At 38.6% G+C, this 18017-nt stretch overlaps 3 protein-coding genes across 5 annotated transcripts in view; 2 read left to right on the top strand and 1 right to left on the bottom strand.

Annotated features, from left to right (window-relative positions):
• rbfox2 (RNA binding fox-1 homolog 2) overlaps nt 1-2908 on the top strand; it is a 43347-nt gene extending 40439 nt beyond the window's left edge. For all 3 annotated transcript variants that reach the window (XM_085459510.1, XM_085459509.1, XM_085459512.1), the window contains one exon: nt 33-2908. In XM_085459510.1, coding sequence (XP_085315636.1) covers nt 33-77 — 45 coding nt within the window. In that variant the 3' untranslated portion in view covers nt 78-2908. The remainder of the gene's footprint in view (nt 1-32) is intronic.
• A 5179-nt stretch (nt 2909-8087) lies between these two features.
• On the bottom strand, nt 8088-11247 carry LOC146707912 (retinal cone rhodopsin-sensitive cGMP 3',5'-cyclic phosphodiesterase subunit gamma-like). The gene is made up of 3 exons (XM_085459515.1): nt 11195-11247; nt 9567-9680; nt 8088-8790 (listed from the first exon to the last, which is right to left on the bottom strand). Exons 2-3 carry the CDS (start codon nt 9668-9670, stop codon nt 8673-8675), a joined length of 222 nt encoding a protein of 73 aa, XP_085315641.1. The 5' UTR covers nt 9671-9680; nt 11195-11247; the 3' UTR covers nt 8088-8672.
• A 631-nt stretch (nt 11248-11878) lies between these two features.
• LOC146707911 (retinal cone rhodopsin-sensitive cGMP 3',5'-cyclic phosphodiesterase subunit gamma-like) lies at nt 11879-15070 on the top strand. Its single transcript, XM_085459514.1, has 4 exons — nt 11879-12598; nt 13380-13540; nt 14232-14347; nt 14462-15070. Exons 3-4 carry the CDS (start codon nt 14244-14246, stop codon nt 14577-14579), a joined length of 222 nt encoding a protein of 73 aa, XP_085315640.1. The 5' UTR covers nt 11879-12598; nt 13380-13540; nt 14232-14243; the 3' UTR covers nt 14580-15070.
• Nucleotides 15071-18017: the final 2947 nt, after the last annotated feature.

Here is an 18017-nt window from a genome sequence, read left to right as displayed (position 1 = left end):
ATTCACTAAGTGTTCCTTTTATTGCTTTGTAGGCTACGCTGTACAGGGGAGGCTACAGTAGATTTGCTCCCTACTAAAGACACTACATTTCCCAGGAGCTCCTCTCTTCCATTGAATTACTTTGAAAGAGCTCCCCCTGTTGTCACGGAGGTGGACTGCACCCAGTTTTAAAACGTGGACTTGACCACAAAGAAGATATTTCAGATCCCACCCCAGAGCAGTCCCACGTTTTCTTATATACGCTAATACAGAAATAGAGGAATGCTGTATTAAAGACTGAAGGATGGCCTTAAAGTTAAAAAAAAAAAAGAAGAAGAAGAAGAAGAGAAAAAAATAAGACTTAAGATGGCCTCCTTCCCTATTGCACGGCTGTATTATAGTCTCCCCTTCTTATTCCCTCTGCACTCAGCAGCACAAGATTTGGGACAGAGCCCAGATGTTCTTCCAAAGGCTGCATGTGGATAACTGACACTTAAAACAGCCGTCACCCGTGTGCGTGTTTGTGTGTGTGTGAGTGCATGAAAGAGCCGAGCGTTGTGTGGCCTGCACACGCTCTCCGCTGAAGGAAAACATCAGGGCAGTAGGAAGAAAGACGGTGCGCAGAAAGAGCACCGAGAAAACATTCTGAACCAGAATGACGAGTCAAATGATAAAACCACCCACGGATGGATTTTATAATTCCTCCTCGACGTGGGCGGATAGTAAGGAGAGGATTTCCAATCCCGCGGTGTTCTTTCTGGCAGAGGGAGACTGAATGTGGCAGCTTGGAGAGATGATGTGACGGTTTATAACGCTATAGAAATCACGTCCGAAAGCTGAAGGAGGGAGGGTTTATTAGAGCTGTTCCTTACCTCAAGTTTTCTTAGTATGTGGAAATGGTAAACCTTTAAACTTAAAATTGTTATATGCAAAGAAATTAGTTTAGAGAGAAAAAAAAGTTACCAAATTATTATTATTAATGATATTTGTAATTGTAATTATTCTCATTATTACTCTTATAAAACCATTCTTATGTTTGAGTCAGCAGCCGCTGCTGTCATGGATTCAACAGTGAACCCTGGGGTTAAAAATCATTAACAAAGTACAAATATGCTGTCAGGTATATGAAAACAGCTTATATCCGTGCACGGGACTTCACCCGACACTACAAACATGGCAACACTACACAGAAGAAGAAGGGGGGGGAAAAGGTTCCCGTTTAGTGGAGTTTACACCCAAACTAAACCCTGGGGTTCAAATAGTGGTTGGTCCTTTTAGTGTAGGAATATATTATTTGGATCCCCCTCCCCTCATATTCCATCTTTTGTAGAGTGTCCAGCAATGGATGAGTCTTCCTGAAACATACTTCTGTTGGTATAGTGTTTAAGATGCTGCAGCAGCAACTGCTGAGCAAGAGAGAGAGATTCAGTTAGTGAGTTTGTAGTAAATATTTAAATGCAAAACACAATTGTGCATATTTCTATTCCATTGTATTCTATATTTCCAAAATGTGGCTTTTTTTTATTTTTGGGCTTTTGTTTTTGTTCCAAAGATTTGTAGAAAGCACATTTTTCTGCCGTATGTATAAATATATTATCTTTGTTATTGTTATTATCATAATCCTACAGCTGTTTTTATTATTTACTTTCATCTTCTGTGTTGTTCCTTGTCCTGTAAGGTGCAAGGACATTTTCAAGTGACTTTGTTTTTTCTCTTGGGAGTAAAGTTCTTCAGCTGGAAAGCATAGCTGGTTGGGGACAAACAAAGGTATGCGTGTCACACCACCAAACTTTTGTCCTTTTGGTTGACTATTCAGTCATTTTTTGTTTGTTTGTTTGTTTGTTTGTTTTTGATTGATCATAGGATCTGCTAGCTTGACATTTATCATATTTCAAAATATACAGTAACACTTTTTTTTGTGTACGTGTGTCCATGTTTTGCAAGCGACTGAGCTATTTGGAATGAGTGAACATAGGCCTGTAGCACTTGAGTTAAAGCAGTCTGTATTGTTTTGGTTTGAAATCTTAATGATTCCTTACATTTCACTGGCTAAATCTGTCAGCTTGGCTACTCTGGATTTGTTTGAAAAAAGTGTTATCGCTCATACATGCACAGGTTAAGGTTCCTGGCGAAAAACAATTTGTCAGCATTGGGATATGAAGTTGTTTTTATCCATCTTCAAAGCTACCTTTTGTGTTTTCTGCTTCTCACAATCAGGAAAACATGCTTTTCATTAACATGCTTTTTTTTCTCCCTTTCTTTTAAATGTGCTGCTGTTGGATTTTCTCAAGTCATTTAGTGTTACTTTAAAAAAAAAATCTCCATATTAATGTAGAATGTGCTTCAGACACTTTTAATTTTTCTTTTTTTTAAAAAAAGAAAAAAAAAAAGGCACTAGCCAAAGATGCTAACAGTACCCAGCATGTTCTGGCTTGACATGTGCTACACAAAATACTCTAAGATGGACTTTTGGAGCCACTGAAGGCATGGACAAACCAGCATGAGCGATACTTGTCGAGTTATATATAAAAAAATAGTTTTGCATGAATCTTGTGTCTTTTCATATTTGATTCCTGAGCAGCAGAGCCCAGCTGCGTTCTTCTTTACCACTAAACTCCATGACAGGCAGCTAGCGAATCTAAGCTAGTTAACGCATCAAAGAGCACAGTGCTGTTTGGCAAAAAGGCCCGGTGACAAACAAAATGGCTGCCGCACAAATGACACGTGGCAGCTTCATTTTTTTTCCTGTCGTGGTTTTCTTGCCAGTGTATTATAGTAAACTATGTGGTCATCCTTCATAGTTGCTATGGTTTCTCAATGGACAGTCCCCTTTCCTCTGTCATGTCTGTATTCCCCCTTGACTGCCATTATGTTTTTTTGTTATTGAATGTCCATATAAAATGTTTTATATAAAAATGTTTTGTTGTGATTGAACTTCTCAGATTGTTTTTTTCTTTCTATGCATTATTAAAGTGGTTGAGTCTTATATTATAGTGCAGCTGGCAAACCCGGATGCAGATTGACTTTTATTGTCCACACTGGCCACTGCAAGCAAACTGTAACCATGATACTGTGTTCATGATAATAGGATGAACATGATGGTATCTACTATAAATAAGCATCATTATTTATTTCTACTGTCCAATCAATTTATTCCACAGTTTGTCACATTACCATCGCCTTATTTCAAAATGGAATTCATTCATTTTTCATCCCATAATGACAACGTGAAAAAAGTATTCACAGCCATCTCAGTGAAACTCAAAATTGAGCTCAAGTGCATCCTCTTTCCACTGATCGTCTCTCAGATGTTTCTGCAACTTGATTGGAGTCCACCTGTGGTAAATTCAGCTGATAGGACGCCTGTCTATGTAAGGCCTCGCAGTTGATAATGCATGTCTGACCAAGCCATGAAGTCCAAGGGATTATGTGTAGACCTCAGAGACACAATGTATCGAGGGAGAGATCTGGCAAACGCAACAGGAACATTTCTTCAACAGTGACAGTGGCCTCAGTCGTTTGGAGTTCGGAACCAACAGCATTTTTTCCTAGATAGGAAGGCCCTTTTACTAAGGTAGAAGGTCCTTAGTCAGGGAGGTGACTAATAACTAGGGTTGCCAACTCCCTGAAAAATAAATAAGGGACACCTCGTGGCCAGGGCCGGGCGACCCAATTGTCTTCACCCTTCCCAGTGTGGTGAATTTTCTAGCTCTTTTTTTGTGTGTGAAATTATTTTTTTAACCATTTGACTTGAATTTGATTTAAGTAGATGTGTATTCTTTGTGATATGAACACATGTGAAACAAATGATCATTTAGCCATTTATTTTTAGCTCAAAATGACAACATTAACACAATAAAACAGGTCTCCTTCTTAAACAGAAGCCTGTCATGCTTAACTTTTGAGAATATAAGTAAATCTTTCTTTAAAAGAACTCTGTCCTGCTTAACTTAAAATAATAGAAAACAATAGAAAGAAAAACATTCTTGTAACAGTGCACATTTAGTGCATTTAGTACAATTGGCTTCAGTTGAGGTATTATTTCAGCTTTTCTAATGCTAATCAGCTGCTCCTGTTTGTAAACCCACTTGCTCATGATTACGCATCATAACTCATCATCATTATTCATCTATGTATTACTTTTATGTATTAGTCATCTATTTGTTGTAATCATCTATCCTTGCAGTTGTTTATTACACAAAATAAATTATATTATCACACTTCTGGCCACATAGCGCTGATATTCACTGCACATGCCCATATTAACGTTTTCCAGCCAGGTGTTTTCCTTTTCCCATTCTTCCCTTTCTCTGAGGGGAACAAACATTGCTGCTCTAATGCTGGGCTCACACTGTGCAGTTTTAGGCCCATTTTGAGCCGATTTTTGAGTGATCGGACCGATTTTGGCCTTCATCGTGCGTCGTGTAGTATACGTGGGGTAACGAGAAGTGATTAACACCTCACGACCAGCTCCCGATCATCAATCGCTCGTGAGGGTCTCACCACAGCCGCTCACACTGCTCGCGCGCAAACACGTAAACGTTGGTGTAAAAGACGGAGCAGCACGGCTGTGCAGCGTGTGATCTGGACACAAGCGATGGAGGCACAACTTGTAGAACTTTGAAAAGCTCATCCGAGCCTTTTCGATGTGGCGTCACAAAATTATCACGACCACAACAACCGTGAAAATAGTTGGATTTACATCGCTGCTCAGTCACAGCTGCCCGATCAATGTTTTTCATTAGCAATTTAGCAAAGTTGATGGTGGTGGTGTGTCTGTGTGAGTGTAAGACGGAGAGAGAGAGCGCGACAGATTTTCTGTTATAACCTTCATTTTATGGAGGCACAGTGTGAGCACTCAGGTCGCATCAGAGCATCGGGCGGTATAGTGTGAGACCTGCATCGTGACCTACCAACTGCGAGTCAATCGTGCAGTTTGAGCAGGAGCTGAATAACGTGACTGAAAAAAATCGCACAGTGTTTGCCCAGCTTTAGGTGTACTGTCGTCCGAGACTTGCACCGCAGTGTCTGCGTTTGTTTCCCTGTTGGCCATGCTTCTTGTTGTGGTCATTTGTTGTCTTCCGGTATTTTCTCCGTAAGCGACCTTTCCTCGACCAATGAGATGAGTGGTAATCTGAATTGTCATACTCGTAAGTGTGCTGTCAGCTCATTGGTCACAAAGCAGGAGAGGGGCTGGGAATTATGTTTTCAAACAAAGCGTTAATTCCATTAAAAGTTATAGGCCACTTTTGATTCTCACTGTATTACGGGACAAAGTGCGTCCCTTATTAGCTCAATACGGGACGTGTACTTTTGTTTCGAAATACGGGACGATTCCGTATTTTAAGGGACGGTTGGCAACCCTACTAATAACCAAATGGTCATTCTGAACCTTCTATAAGGGTACCCATTTCTGCAGCACTTCATCAATCCGGCTTGTATGGTAGAGTGGCCAGACGGAAGCCACTCCTCACATAAAAGCCCAACGGGAGTTTGCTAAAAGGCAACTGAAGGTGTCTCAGACCATGAGAAACAAAATTCTGGTCTGATGAAATAAAAATTGACTTTTTTTTTTATGTGAAGAAACCAGGCAACCTGGCCACTACCACCTATAGTGAAGCATGTTAGTGGCAGCATTATGCTTTTTGACAGAGGACCAGTCAGGGTAGAGATGAATGCATGTACCAAGCTTGTAGCGTCATTCTCAAAAATACTTAAGCTTGTAATTGCTGCCAAGGTCCTTCAACAAAGTATTGAGTAAAGGCTGTGAATACTTATGTACATATTATATATTTTATTTTTAATACATTTTCAATAATTTCGGACAAACCTTTTCACTTTGGGATTATGGAGTATTGTGTGCAGAATTTGGAGGGGAAAAATAAATGTATCCATTTTGGAATAAGGCTGTAACATGACAAAAAGTGGAAAAAGTGAAGTACTGTGAATACTTTCTGGATGCACTGTACTGTAGGTGTATCTGTTTCCACCAGAAAATCCACATTCAACTTTTAGCTCAGTTTTGGTCACAAATAACTCTTGTGAATTGCATTTGCCACTGCCATTTCATTAGGTACAGCTGTTCAACTACTAGTTAATGCAAATATCTAATCAGCCAACCACACTGCAGCAGATCAGTGCATTTAGGCATGCACATACGACCAAGAAGACCTGCTGAAGACATAGTTTTGGTGACAGATGGTCAAGATGGAATTAGGCTTGAAACAGCATAAAAACACTGATCCATTCTGTCTTGATGGTTCAGACTGGTGTTGGTGTGAGTTCACTCTTCTCAGATGGCCTGAGGAGTCCACAGATTTTAATCGACTAGAGGACCTTGGGGATGTGCTGAAGATTCCTATCAAGGATGTGCAGCAACAAATATGCAGCCAAAGGGGGCAAAATGTAGTCCAACCCAACACTAGCAAGGTATACCTATTAAAGTCTGGTCAGTGAATCCGGCTCTTCTCATCTGTAAACCCAGTAGTTTGACTGAAACATCAAAGCACTTGGAGAGACACACACAAATCAGACCTCCCATCGTTTGCTGACAAAGTCAAGTGACTTGTTAGCATGCTGATAAGGATTTTACACTGGATGAGTGTGCTAGAAGTAAAATGACACTATCACAGATTTTAATGACCAACGAAGAATTATTTCAGTTCATCCAATCTAGTTGAGGGCCAAGGAGCAAAGCCGGGTAACCATCTATTTTGTTTTTATGTTTTTTTGCACATCTTCTTACTTTTTTCTTTCTGCTATTAAACTCTATGTAGACTAAAGATATAAAATTCGGGTCACTGTCTGACCTTCAAGCACTCTCAAGCCCTTGAGTGAAGCTGAAGGTGGCTTTAAAAGCAAGTGTATTCTTCCGTTCTTTGGATAAAGCTGATCAAGCATGAGCAAAATTCTAGTTTCAATGGGCTGAATTTATTTCCCCCCAGTCACAAGATGAAGTGGCAGAGACCATCTTCAGATAAAGCCCCACAAATGTCTTATTTTCATTTTACAAAAACAGTGTAACTGTCCACAAGGTTAAGGTCATACCTCATCAATCCTCTCATCTATTCCCAGAAAGTTGATCGTTCATCCTATTTGTAGTGTTTGTAGTGGGAAAAAATGCTTTGTTCAAATGAACACAATTTACTTTCTGGGATTTCCTGTTATTGAGCATGCACTGAGACTCTTTCACCTAATAAACATTTTGACTCCATTTTGAAAAAGTGCAGGCCTTAAACTGGGTCTAGATTCTCACAGGCTAAAAATTTGCAATGAATTTTCACAGCTTACAGAGATAACCTTCAGACAAAACAGATGGTTTTGAGAATCTTCCACAGCTAATTTGCAGACCACTGAGGCTGATTTAGTAAATACAAGTGAGGAAAGTGGAGGGTTTTTTATTTGTTGTTGTTGATTTAATTTTTTAAATCACAATCAGAACAACCTGTGATTGTGCCCAAGTGTTTGGTTGGCAGTATTTGTGAAATACTTTGTTCATAACCTCAAATAGCAACCTGACAGTCATTGATATTACCTGGGAATCATAACAAAGGTCCATAAACAATGTTGTGCCATATCATTGATTCAGTGGATTACTGGATAAGTGAAAGCTTTAATCTTGTGTTGAACACAGGAAGAAAAGAAAAAAAAAAAAACGAGGATCACAAATATCCATGGAAAGCAGTCTGTGTGATCGATATCTATACATAAAATAATACATTTCTGTCTGTTTGTCTGTTTCTTTGTCCGCATACTACTCCTACATGATCAGGAGTCGAGCACCCAAACCCGACTTGCAGGCCCATCTTAGGCTTCATAAGGTTCTTATCTATATCAGATTTCATGACATAGCCACGTTGCCCAGCAACCACCTATCAAATAGCTATAAATGACCTATGGGAGCTATATAATTTTATATAATTTACGTTAACAAAACTAAATTTTTTCATCATATGTCATGAAACCATGAGGTTCCCTTGCACGAGTTTGTGATAATACATGTAACTAATGTTGAGATGTTTAAATCTCTGACGTTGTCTGGCTCGCATAAATGTTTGTTTTCTTTGATTACCTTAAAAGTATAGTATCTGTTCAAAAAGACACAAAGGTTTTTATAGGGGAAAGTATTTATTGACATAACTTCCATTCCTACATTAATAGCATGTGCAACATTACATTCATATTTCATAAAAATAAAAATATTTTTATTTATATATTCATCATCATCTGTACATTAAGAAAAAATAACTCCAAAGAGGTGGAGGACGGGCGGAGCGGAAAAGGCAGAAGAGAGAAGGTTTAGTGATGATGCAGCTGTGAGGAAACTTGCTTTCAACATATCTGAATGGTCTCTCAGAACAAACAAACCAGCACAAAGTACAATGGAGGGAGTTTGGAGGAGCAGGTTGACACACGGACACCTCAGTGAAGCATATATAAATAAATAAATGTACATAGAGCTATTTAATGTAATATATGATAGCTTTGACACATAGTTGGATCAACCTTGAGGATAGAAGGTTTTGTGTAATTTTTCCCAAACTACATATGGGTGTAACAACCACAATAAACTTCAAGTCGGGATTTGGGGAGGGGGAAAGCCTCCTGGGCTGTGAAGTGAAAGATAAGAGGACTGAGAGGAGGAAAATTAGTGCAGGGAGGTTTATAATTGAGGAAAGGGCACGGGAGGGTTTCTAGACGATTCCATATTTCGCCAGGTCGCTGAGCTCCATGTCCCCAAAGGCTTCCCATGGGCAGACCACTGTGAAGTCTGTACCGAGACCCTCCATGCCGGGGATGTCGTCTCCGAATCTAAAAAAAGCAACAAAAGTATGTCTTAACTCTTGACCTGCTTTCACTGTGTATCGTTTAATGAGTACTCAATATCAGGTGTGTCAAACACAAGGCCTGGGTAAGACTCCTGTCCAGCCCACTGGATGCCATCGAAGAATATGAAGGAGGGGTTAGATTTGGACTTTTAACTGTATTTTCATAAGTTTTACACCTTTTCCCACTGATACACACCTCTCCCATAATATACCAAAATAATGAAGTAATATAGAAACTATTAGTATATTTTATTATCTACAATAGAGATTTCTGAGTTTTAGAATGGGTAGTTAAACTTCCTTAGACACTTAAGATCAAAGTGGGGTGTACATGGCCCACGATGTAAATTGAGCTTGGCGTCCATGCTCTGTACTATGCAAAGACTATACTCGAGCAAGGATTTCATGTGTCAAAGAAAGCAGAAGAGTTCTGTGATTGAAATACTATCCCCTGTGATTGTTTAAGTATTGTGTTGCAAATGTTAGTCCAACAGTCGATGTAACTGTTTTGAAACTAGTTTAGCAAAAATAATCCAATCGATCACAAGTTTGATCCGAATACCCGTGAAATTAAATATTCACGAGCCACTGCTTTAGTCTTCAACACTGTTCTATTATAGGATGTGGCAATATGATTTTTAAATGTCATCCCTCAAGCTAAAATGGACTACTATCTCCTAACTGTCATGCGCTAGCTTTAATATTTAGTGCGGTTGGAGCGTGAAGTATTAGAAATGTTGTGCCGTGTCTTCCTCTCACCCCTTCTGGCCTGGTTTGGGGGCCTTGCTCTTGAAGGTACGGGCTGTCCTCTGTTTGAACTTGGGAGGTGCCTTCTTGTCAGCAGGTGCAGGTGCGTCTGCCATTGTTTATGATCTGAGAGAAAAAGAATAAACAGTTAATCACTTAATCTTGGTGTTTAAGACCATTCGTCGTCCTCCTCCTCTTTGATGATATAACACTTGCAGCTTAGATCAAATTATAAACCAAAGCTACCATAGCACCTTAAGCTTTGTTACACCATCAGTGGCTATTTTTACACCTTGACTTTTGAGTTCATGTGTGGTCAAGTTAACACGGCATATATTTAGAGACCAGGATTTCTGCTAATTCTGCTGTTAGACTGAAGGTTAACCTGCGTGGTGTAAATAATAAGCTCGGGTATAAGGGGATTTGACCTGAACAACAATTTCAGTCTACTTTAATCTGGTCTTTTCTTGGCTCAGTTGACTGTGTCATAGTTAAGCTCATCAGTGCTCCTGATTACAAATGTGCTTTGACCTCACTGATGGACTTTTGTAACAGCAAGCAGATTAACTCCTAAGTATCCCACCTTTATTCAACTTTTTATAATGTAGTTACAACACCTTGCTGCTTTTTCTTCCCCTCTGCTCAGTTTCTTCCCCTCTGCTGTTGGACACATGAACAATAACCATATGACTGTACCCGCCACTAACACATGACCCTACGCTGTGTCACTGCATCATTTCATGTCTGGCACTGATCACCACCTGCACTCATGTATATATCTTTCTACGTAGCACTCATAATTCTTATTCTCATGTATATATCTCATGCACATATCTTTCTTTCTACATAGCACTTTAATTCTTATTGTTTGCACTGAAGCACCGCAGCAATTTCCTAATGTTGTAAACCTCAACATCTGGCAATAAACCCATTCTGATTCTGATTCTGATTCTGATTCTGATTCTGATATATATATATATATATACATACATATATACATACATATATACATATATAACATTGCAATTGTGTACAAAAACACAACTACATAAATAAATTAATCATTTTAAAGAAACTAATTAATGAATATTTTTTATTTGGTTTTCCGTAAAATTTTAGTACAAATTAAATAAGGCTATAGTGGCAGGTGTTATAACATGCTGAAATAATAAGACAAATAAAAGAGTTAAAAGGATGCCAGTGTAAATTAATTTTTCCTTTTGAAGGTTTACTTGAAGGTTTTTGTTTTTTGTATCAAGGGGAGCGATATATTTCATAGGTTTCTGTTAATTTCGACATTATTTGCAAACCCCCCCACAAATAAGCCTCCCTTGGCTGTCTTACACAATTAAAAAAAAACTTATAATGACTTTTTAAATGCTTTTCTAAACAGCATTTACAAAATTGAAAGCATAAAGAAGAAAAAAATGATGTAAAGAAGACATACAGTGCACAAACTTTAAACTATAAAGCTTGAAATGATCTTTTGGTTTTATTTTTTTAGAAATGTGTAAAATATATCTCCAAAATAAAGTTCTTAAGTGACTCTTACTCTTTAATTCTTCTCTTAGTAATCTTCACTGCAGAATGGAAAGTCAACCAAAGCTCACAGCTGAGTGAAAGTCAGAGTTAGATCTTACCTGTTGTTGCAGTAGCACGGGTGGCTTCTGGATTATGCCTCTCTGGTCTGTTCGTGTTGTTGTAGTCTATGGCTTGCTCCCTGCTTATATACTCTCCCCTCTAATCCCTCTAACATGCTTATCCATAGCTTTTCTGTCCTATTTTTTTACAGCACGGTCTAGATTTTTCCCTTGATTAGCTTAGGGAGTGGCTTCATATGTTCACCCTAATGCGTCTTGCCATATAAAGACATATGTTCCTTATATAATGAAGCACAGCGGAGAAGAGAAACTAAGAGGTTCATTCAATGATATTAACCTGTTTGGGGCTTGATTCTGACTGTCAATAGAGGAATATTTTCTGGTAGATGCATTTTACCAAATACCTTTTTGTTAATCTACATAACAGTTGAGCTTGAAATCATAATCAGCTGATCGTGATCATTCTTAATTTGAAAAAACAAACAAACAAACAAACAATAAATTTGACCAAAAATAATAATAATAATAATAATCCAGTCCTGCCCAGAGCTTTTAGGCACTTCTTCCAGTATTAATCAGATAATTACATTTAGGGAAGCCCCAGAAAAGCTGTACAGTAGCCTTAAAGCTCAGATTTTCTTTCTTTCTTTCTTTCTTTCTTTCTTTCTTTCTTTCTTTCTTTCTTTCTTTCTTTCTTTCTTTCTTTCTTTCTTTCTTTCTTTCTTTCTTTCTTTCTTTCTTTCTTTCTTTCTTTCTTTCTTTCTTTCTTTTTATTGCCGTACATTAACTGTAAAGACAGCATTAGTGTGTTACTACCTGCAGACCACACCTGTCACATTGGTAATCATTCATTTAAAGGTCTACATACTGTACCTAGGCACAGTTCATGCCATGTGTTGAAGGATTAAAAGCTGAATAGCTAAGTGTTCTTTATTTGTCAGCATCTGATTCATCACCTGAAGAGAGTTCAGGGCACCTCTGCTCTTACATCACGTGGTGCTCCAGATCCTCTTGAAGCTATATCAGGACACATTTGTTTACAAATATTATCTCCAATCCATGAAGAGGTGTAAAATATTAAATTTGGGTAAACAATGGTAGAAGAAATGATGGTTACCCCTTCAGTACAGTGAAGTCAGTGAAGGGATGCAAAATTTTACCCTCATAAATATAACCTCATGAAACACACAGGAGGGTGATGAGATTGTGCACAAAATAATTTACCTGTACTTGAAGTACAGGTGATAACAGGACTGAAAGAATGAAACACAATCAAAATGTATAAATAATTTCCTTAACTGTCACAATCTAATTTCCATATTTTCTTTTTTGTTCAGCATCGCAGCCTGTTGACGATCACAGAGCCACATTGAGATGTTTTGAACTTTGTGACATGAGGCGTCATCCTGCATGTGAAGCAGCCATCGCAAGATGTGTACAGTGGTGAGGTGTTCTGCTGCTGTAGCCCATCTGCCTCAAGGTTTGACCTGCTGTCTGTTCAGAGATGCTCTTCTGCGCACCCTGGTTGTAACAAGTGCTTATTTAAGTCACACTTGCTTTCATGTCAACTTGAAGCAGTCTGGCAATTTTTCCTCCAACCTCTGGCATCAGCAAGGAATGTTTTGGTTTACCCGAAGAACTGCCCACTGAATATTTCCTCTTTTTCAGGCCATTCACGGTAAACCCTAGAGACGGCTGCGTGGGAAAGTCCCACCAGTTTGTGATACTAATACTCAGACCAGCTCATCTGGCACCAAAAGCCAAGCCAAAATCCAGAGTTACTTAAATCACTTTTCTTCCTCCTTCTTATGCTCGATTTGAACTTCATCAGATCATTCTGATCGCGTCGACGTGAATAAAATCACAGAGTTGCTGCCACATGATTTACTAATTAGATATCCATGTTAGCAAGCAGTTAAATAGGTGTGCCAAATGAAGTGGCAGTGAATATTCAGTAAATGATTGCATGATTCAGGTAGAAACTGATGCGTGTGGTGATCGGTGGGTGATTGATTGATAATGTAGCTATGGCAGTTAGATAGACAGGTATCTTTCTCCATATTTAGATTTGTGTGTTTATCACTGTCGCCCGCTGCTGCCCGTGAATGGCTCCTCTGTAGTTTGCTTCAGTTTGCACATTTACAGGCATGTCTATCTTGAAATACACCTTGTATTTATATCTCACTATCCTTTATCTCCTCTATTTGTGGCTGAGCTGGTTCAGAATAGGGCAGAGCTGGCACATCACAGAGCGAACATCTGAGTGGATTAGCAGCTCGGAGGACTTTAAAAACGGGTCGTCAGTCTGAGAGAGACACCACAAGTGAGAAAACGACAGACTCGCCAGACAGCATCAGAAAAACTCTTTGAGACTTTGAACAAAAGGTGAGATGAAACTGCAATTTTGTCAGCTCTTGTGCGAGGAGTTTAGGCTATTATTGCTTTGTATTACCTCAGATTCTTTTCTGCTTTTGTAACTACATCCTCACAGCAGAGAAAAACAGAGCACTGGCTTTATAGCTTTTCTTTTCCTTCCTGAGTATCACGCCTGAAATGGAGTTGAAATGAGACATTTCATAAGAAGCAATGCTTTGTGATGGCCTTTTTGTAAATACTGCTCAAGGCACTGTTGGATTGGATTTGGGTGAACTTGCTGGTTGAGGATTTTATTTCCAATGGTTAATGCAGTCATAGTTTAGTGATTTGCTTGGTTGTTTGCAAGCCTGAGTGTGAAATATAAGTGTTTCCAGAAGGGATGTGCAATGACTCCTCTGTAAAGAGGAGATTATTGATTGCTGTAGCCGAACAAAGAAAAGAGGCAAATTCAGTTTTATTTCTATAACAACCTTTAGCACCAAGGCACTGGAACTGGTTTATGTAAGACAATAAAAGGCATGAAGAAACAGCATAAAAAAAGAAACCCACAGAAAGTGATTCACAAAGATAGAAGAATAAGCAAAACACATGCTGAGAAAAAGAAATTACAAGTTCTCCTCCAATAAATCTGAATTGTTAGTGGTATCTTTGCAGGAAATCAACATATTACTGTTATTTTTTAACCTGTTTTCTCTTTCAGGAACCAAACACAATGGCAGACGTCGCAACTCCCGCTGACAAGAAAGCACCTCCCAAATTTAAGCAGAGGGCCGCACGCACCTTCAAGAGCAAGGCGCCCAAACCGGGCCAGAAGGGGTGAGATGCTTTCTTTGTTTTGTTTTTAACATCACACGTGCAGCTTTTCTTCCATAACTTTGTCTTTCTTTCTGCTGGTTTTGCTCATCAAAGCTTGTTGTTTCTTCCAATTAGATTTGGAGACGACATCCCCGGCATGGAGGGTCTTGGCACAGACTTCACCGTGGTCTGCCCATGGGAAGCCTTTGGGGACATGGAGCTTAGCGACCTGGCGAAATATGGAATCGTCTAGAAACCTCAACTGTTTTCTTGGACCGAGTCCTCCTGTCTCTCACCTCACAGCCCAGCTTTCCTTCTCCTTCCCAAAATACCCATCCTCATATTCATTGTCCCTCATGTAATTTGAGATCCATTGCACACAAATTGATCAGCTAGCAAAAACATTGCAGCATTTAGCTGTTTTTCTTCTTTTTTCCCCCCTGTTTACCCCTCATGTGGTCCTACTGTCAATTAAGCAGCTAGAACTCTACGACCTGCACAGAGGAGGCAGATTTTGATGTTTTAGAGGTTTGACCTGAAAACAAACCCCCTCACACTCTCTTTTGTCTCATGCACTTTGTCACCCAACCCTCCCCCCACTTTTCCACCAATGCTCCATCGTCCTTTCCTACTTTTCCTAATCCCCAGCTTCTCTTCATCTCCCGAACCCCTCACTTTCATCTCTAATAACCCATGCAGAGAAAAAATAATATAAAAATGAATAAAAGACAGTTTGATATCTGTGATATCTTTGGACTGTTCTTCTTAACTCATCTACCACCTCTGCTCGCCAAAGCTGCTGATTAACATTGCACAGTCTATTTTGTGTATTAGCAAATTTCCCTTGTGTTTGTGTGTTTGTGCTTTTTTTTCATTATTATAATGAGAAAGTCTATAATTCACAACCCGCCTGAGTGAATTAGATAAATCCTATATTTTCTCAGTAAATGGAAATATTTTTAATGAACTCAATAAATGAGAATATTTTCCACTAACTACGTGTCTTTGTGTCTTAGCTCATATTAACACCGAAGGTTTAATTTAGGATTTTGCACACAGCAGTACAATAACCACAGACTCTGGTCTGATTCATTTGCAGGGTATAAAACGGTAAAATCCACAGTTATTAACTCAAATTGTTTTAAAAATAAAAAAATAATAATAAAATAAAACAAAACCGGCTTCAGGGATAAATTGTGAGCAAAAAATTGAAGACGAGGAGCGTAACTGAATATACTGTTTCCATGGCAACCAGACCTACTTATTCACAGAAGCAGTCTTTTGTTTTTTCTTCACCAGTGCAGAGAAAGGTTTGATAAATGAACACTGCAGCAAAGGTCGTGTTAGGTTAGCCGATCAGCATCAATTAGGCCGTGCTTACTAACGGCAGATAAAAACTAAAACGCACGTGTGCAAACAAATTAGTTTGCTTTTTTAATTTTTTACAGATTAATATTAATTTTATTTATAAATATTAACACACAAATCTGAACTGGATAAGCAGAAGGGAAAGGATGGATGGGTGGAATTAACACTTATGCGTTATTGGGTCTTTCATCCAGAATGGGATGGTATCCTTTTATTGGTCAAACAAGAGGAAATAGAGTGTGGTGCAACAGTTTAGGTTAACAAATACCACAAATAGCTTTTAGAATAGAGAATTGAATAATCCTTTAATTGTCCCACAAGGGGAAATTTGGTTGTATCAGCAGCAAAAAAAACCCCACACACATACAAAAAAGAACAGGACACAGAACAGAAAACACAATTTTTACATATTTACATCATGGACAATAGTTACCAGAGCAGAGTACAGTACAGTTGTTAAAATTAGCGTACAGATAGTGTGCAAACAGAGCAGGATACTGAAAGATGTTTAAATAGTTAAGAATATTTAGAATAATTAGAAAAGTGCAGACTGTGTATTGTACCTGTGCATTAAAAAGTAGACATGTAACTTCCAATAAGTTAGTGTATATATAAGCTGAGAAAAGTAATGTGCAGTTATAACAGTAGAAGTTGTTACAGCACTGATGTAAACATCTGTGTTTGTTGGGAGCAGTTTTGATTGTACAGTCTGAGAGCTGCAGTCTGACACCTGCTATTTCTCAGGTAACTTCATACACATTGTGGCACAAATTAACAAAGATATGTAAATGAAATCTATTATTTATATGAGAATGCTTCACCTGTAAAACAAGAGCACACTGAGCACTGCACAGGTAGGCTGCGTCAGGTATTTAAGAGAGCCTGCCTCAGTTCCTCTTTCTTTCTTTCTTTCTTTCTTTCTTTCTTTCTTTCTTTCTTTCTTTCTTTCTTTCTTTCTTTCTTTCTTTCTTTCTTTTCACCGTACATCCATTACCATGACATACTGCATGACAAATTGGTTAGTGAAACTTTTATTAATAACACACGAACAACAACAGTAAAATGGTTAATTTGTTGTTGTTGTTTAAATACAGTTATGGTTACACACACTCTCTCCCCACCTCCTTTACTTGTAATTTTAACTTTAACCTTTTTTCTCTATTCTGATGCTCGGTTTGAACTTTAGCAGCAACTTGACTATATCTATATGCCTGAATGCAAGGAAATCCTGCCATGTGATTGGCTGATTAGATATTTGTGTTAATGGGCAGTTAAACGGGTATTCCTAAGTGACTGGTATATTTCACACATTAGAAATTCTGTTAATAGGATGTTGTGTCAGGGTTTTGTCTGTGCTCATGGAAGACAGAAATAGTTTTTAAAATGACTTAAGCGTGTCTACTTGTTACTTAATTACACTGTATTCTGAGCAGCATTTAAGCTTCTCAGTGCGACTTTGCAGTGCAACATTTTGCTGCTTGCGTGTGTCTGGTGCTTTTTGTTGATGCCAGTGACAGTATGTGTGAGGCCTCCGGATACTAATGTGCTTTTGTGTCACTGCATCAATTAACTGTTCGAGCCTCTGAACTGTGAGCAGACAAAAGGGACACTGCCTCGTGTAATGAGGCATGAACATAACAAACATCAGTCCAAAGCCTTTGGCCAGTTCATTAAAAAGAGGGCCTGCAGCAGAGACACGGCTATTTGACCACCAGAGCTTTAGTCTGCAACAAAACTGATCTCATCAGAAGCAGAGTATGGGTTAGTCACTGTGAATATGAATGAATGAAAGTAGTAAAAATAAAATGGACAAAACCTCAGCAGGTAAAAAAAACTACTAACTTTACCTGCAGCAATAAATGATACATTTCTAAAATTCGAATAATTTTCAAAGCCTTGATGCGTTTAAAAAAAATCCATGAATTTACATGAACATTAGGGGAAAGTCTGCAAACTTTGTGAGCTAGAACTTCTTTAAAGTGCCACTGGGCAAAATATTCAAGGTCTTTTTGACAGTCAAGTATTTTTTAACATTCAAGCATTCAAAGAGAATTAGAAAAAGAAAGCACTAACAAACAAAACTGTGTTACTCGTAAAAGGCAAATGTGAGCTGTTTAAAGACAGCCATGTAAGATAATTAAGTCTTAATGGTGTTAATTGTTTTAAGCTTTGTCAGTGTGGCTTCCAGTTCGCCTTAAACTGCTTTTTCAAGTGCAGCTGAGTGCACCTTAAGTTGCTTTTTATAGCTGCCAGTTGCAGCTCAGAGGGGGCTCGATGCAGGCGCAGCTGCATCATCAGCATCAGCATCGGGCGACTGTTTCAG

This window comes from Copadichromis virginalis, linkage group LG6 (genome assembly GCF_057382275.1).
Source record: "Copadichromis virginalis isolate Kocher_CV1m ecotype Utaka linkage group LG6, C_Virginalis_male_GT1.1, whole genome shotgun sequence".
Taxonomy (NCBI): domain Eukaryota; kingdom Metazoa; phylum Chordata; class Actinopteri; order Cichliformes; family Cichlidae; genus Copadichromis; species Copadichromis virginalis.
Note: the sequence above shows the minus strand (reverse complement) of the source record. Positions and strands in the feature narration are given on the sequence as shown.

Excerpts from the sequence above, each read along its gene's own strand:
- LOC146707912 (XM_085459515.1), bottom strand. The coding sequence starts at position 9,670 with ATGGCAGACGCACCTGCACCTGCTGACAAGAAGGCACCTCCCAAGTTC. Across the intron at positions 8,791-9,566 it reads CCCAAACCAGGCCAGAAGGG|ATTCGGAGACGACATCCCCG; the intron begins GTGAGAGGAAGA and ends TGCTTTTTTTAG.
- LOC146707911 (XM_085459514.1), top strand. The coding sequence starts at position 14,244 with ATGGCAGACGTCGCAACTCCCGCTGACAAGAAAGCACCTCCCAAATTT. Across the intron at positions 14,348-14,461 it reads CCCAAACCGGGCCAGAAGGG|ATTTGGAGACGACATCCCCG; the intron begins GTGAGATGCTTT and ends TCTTCCAATTAG.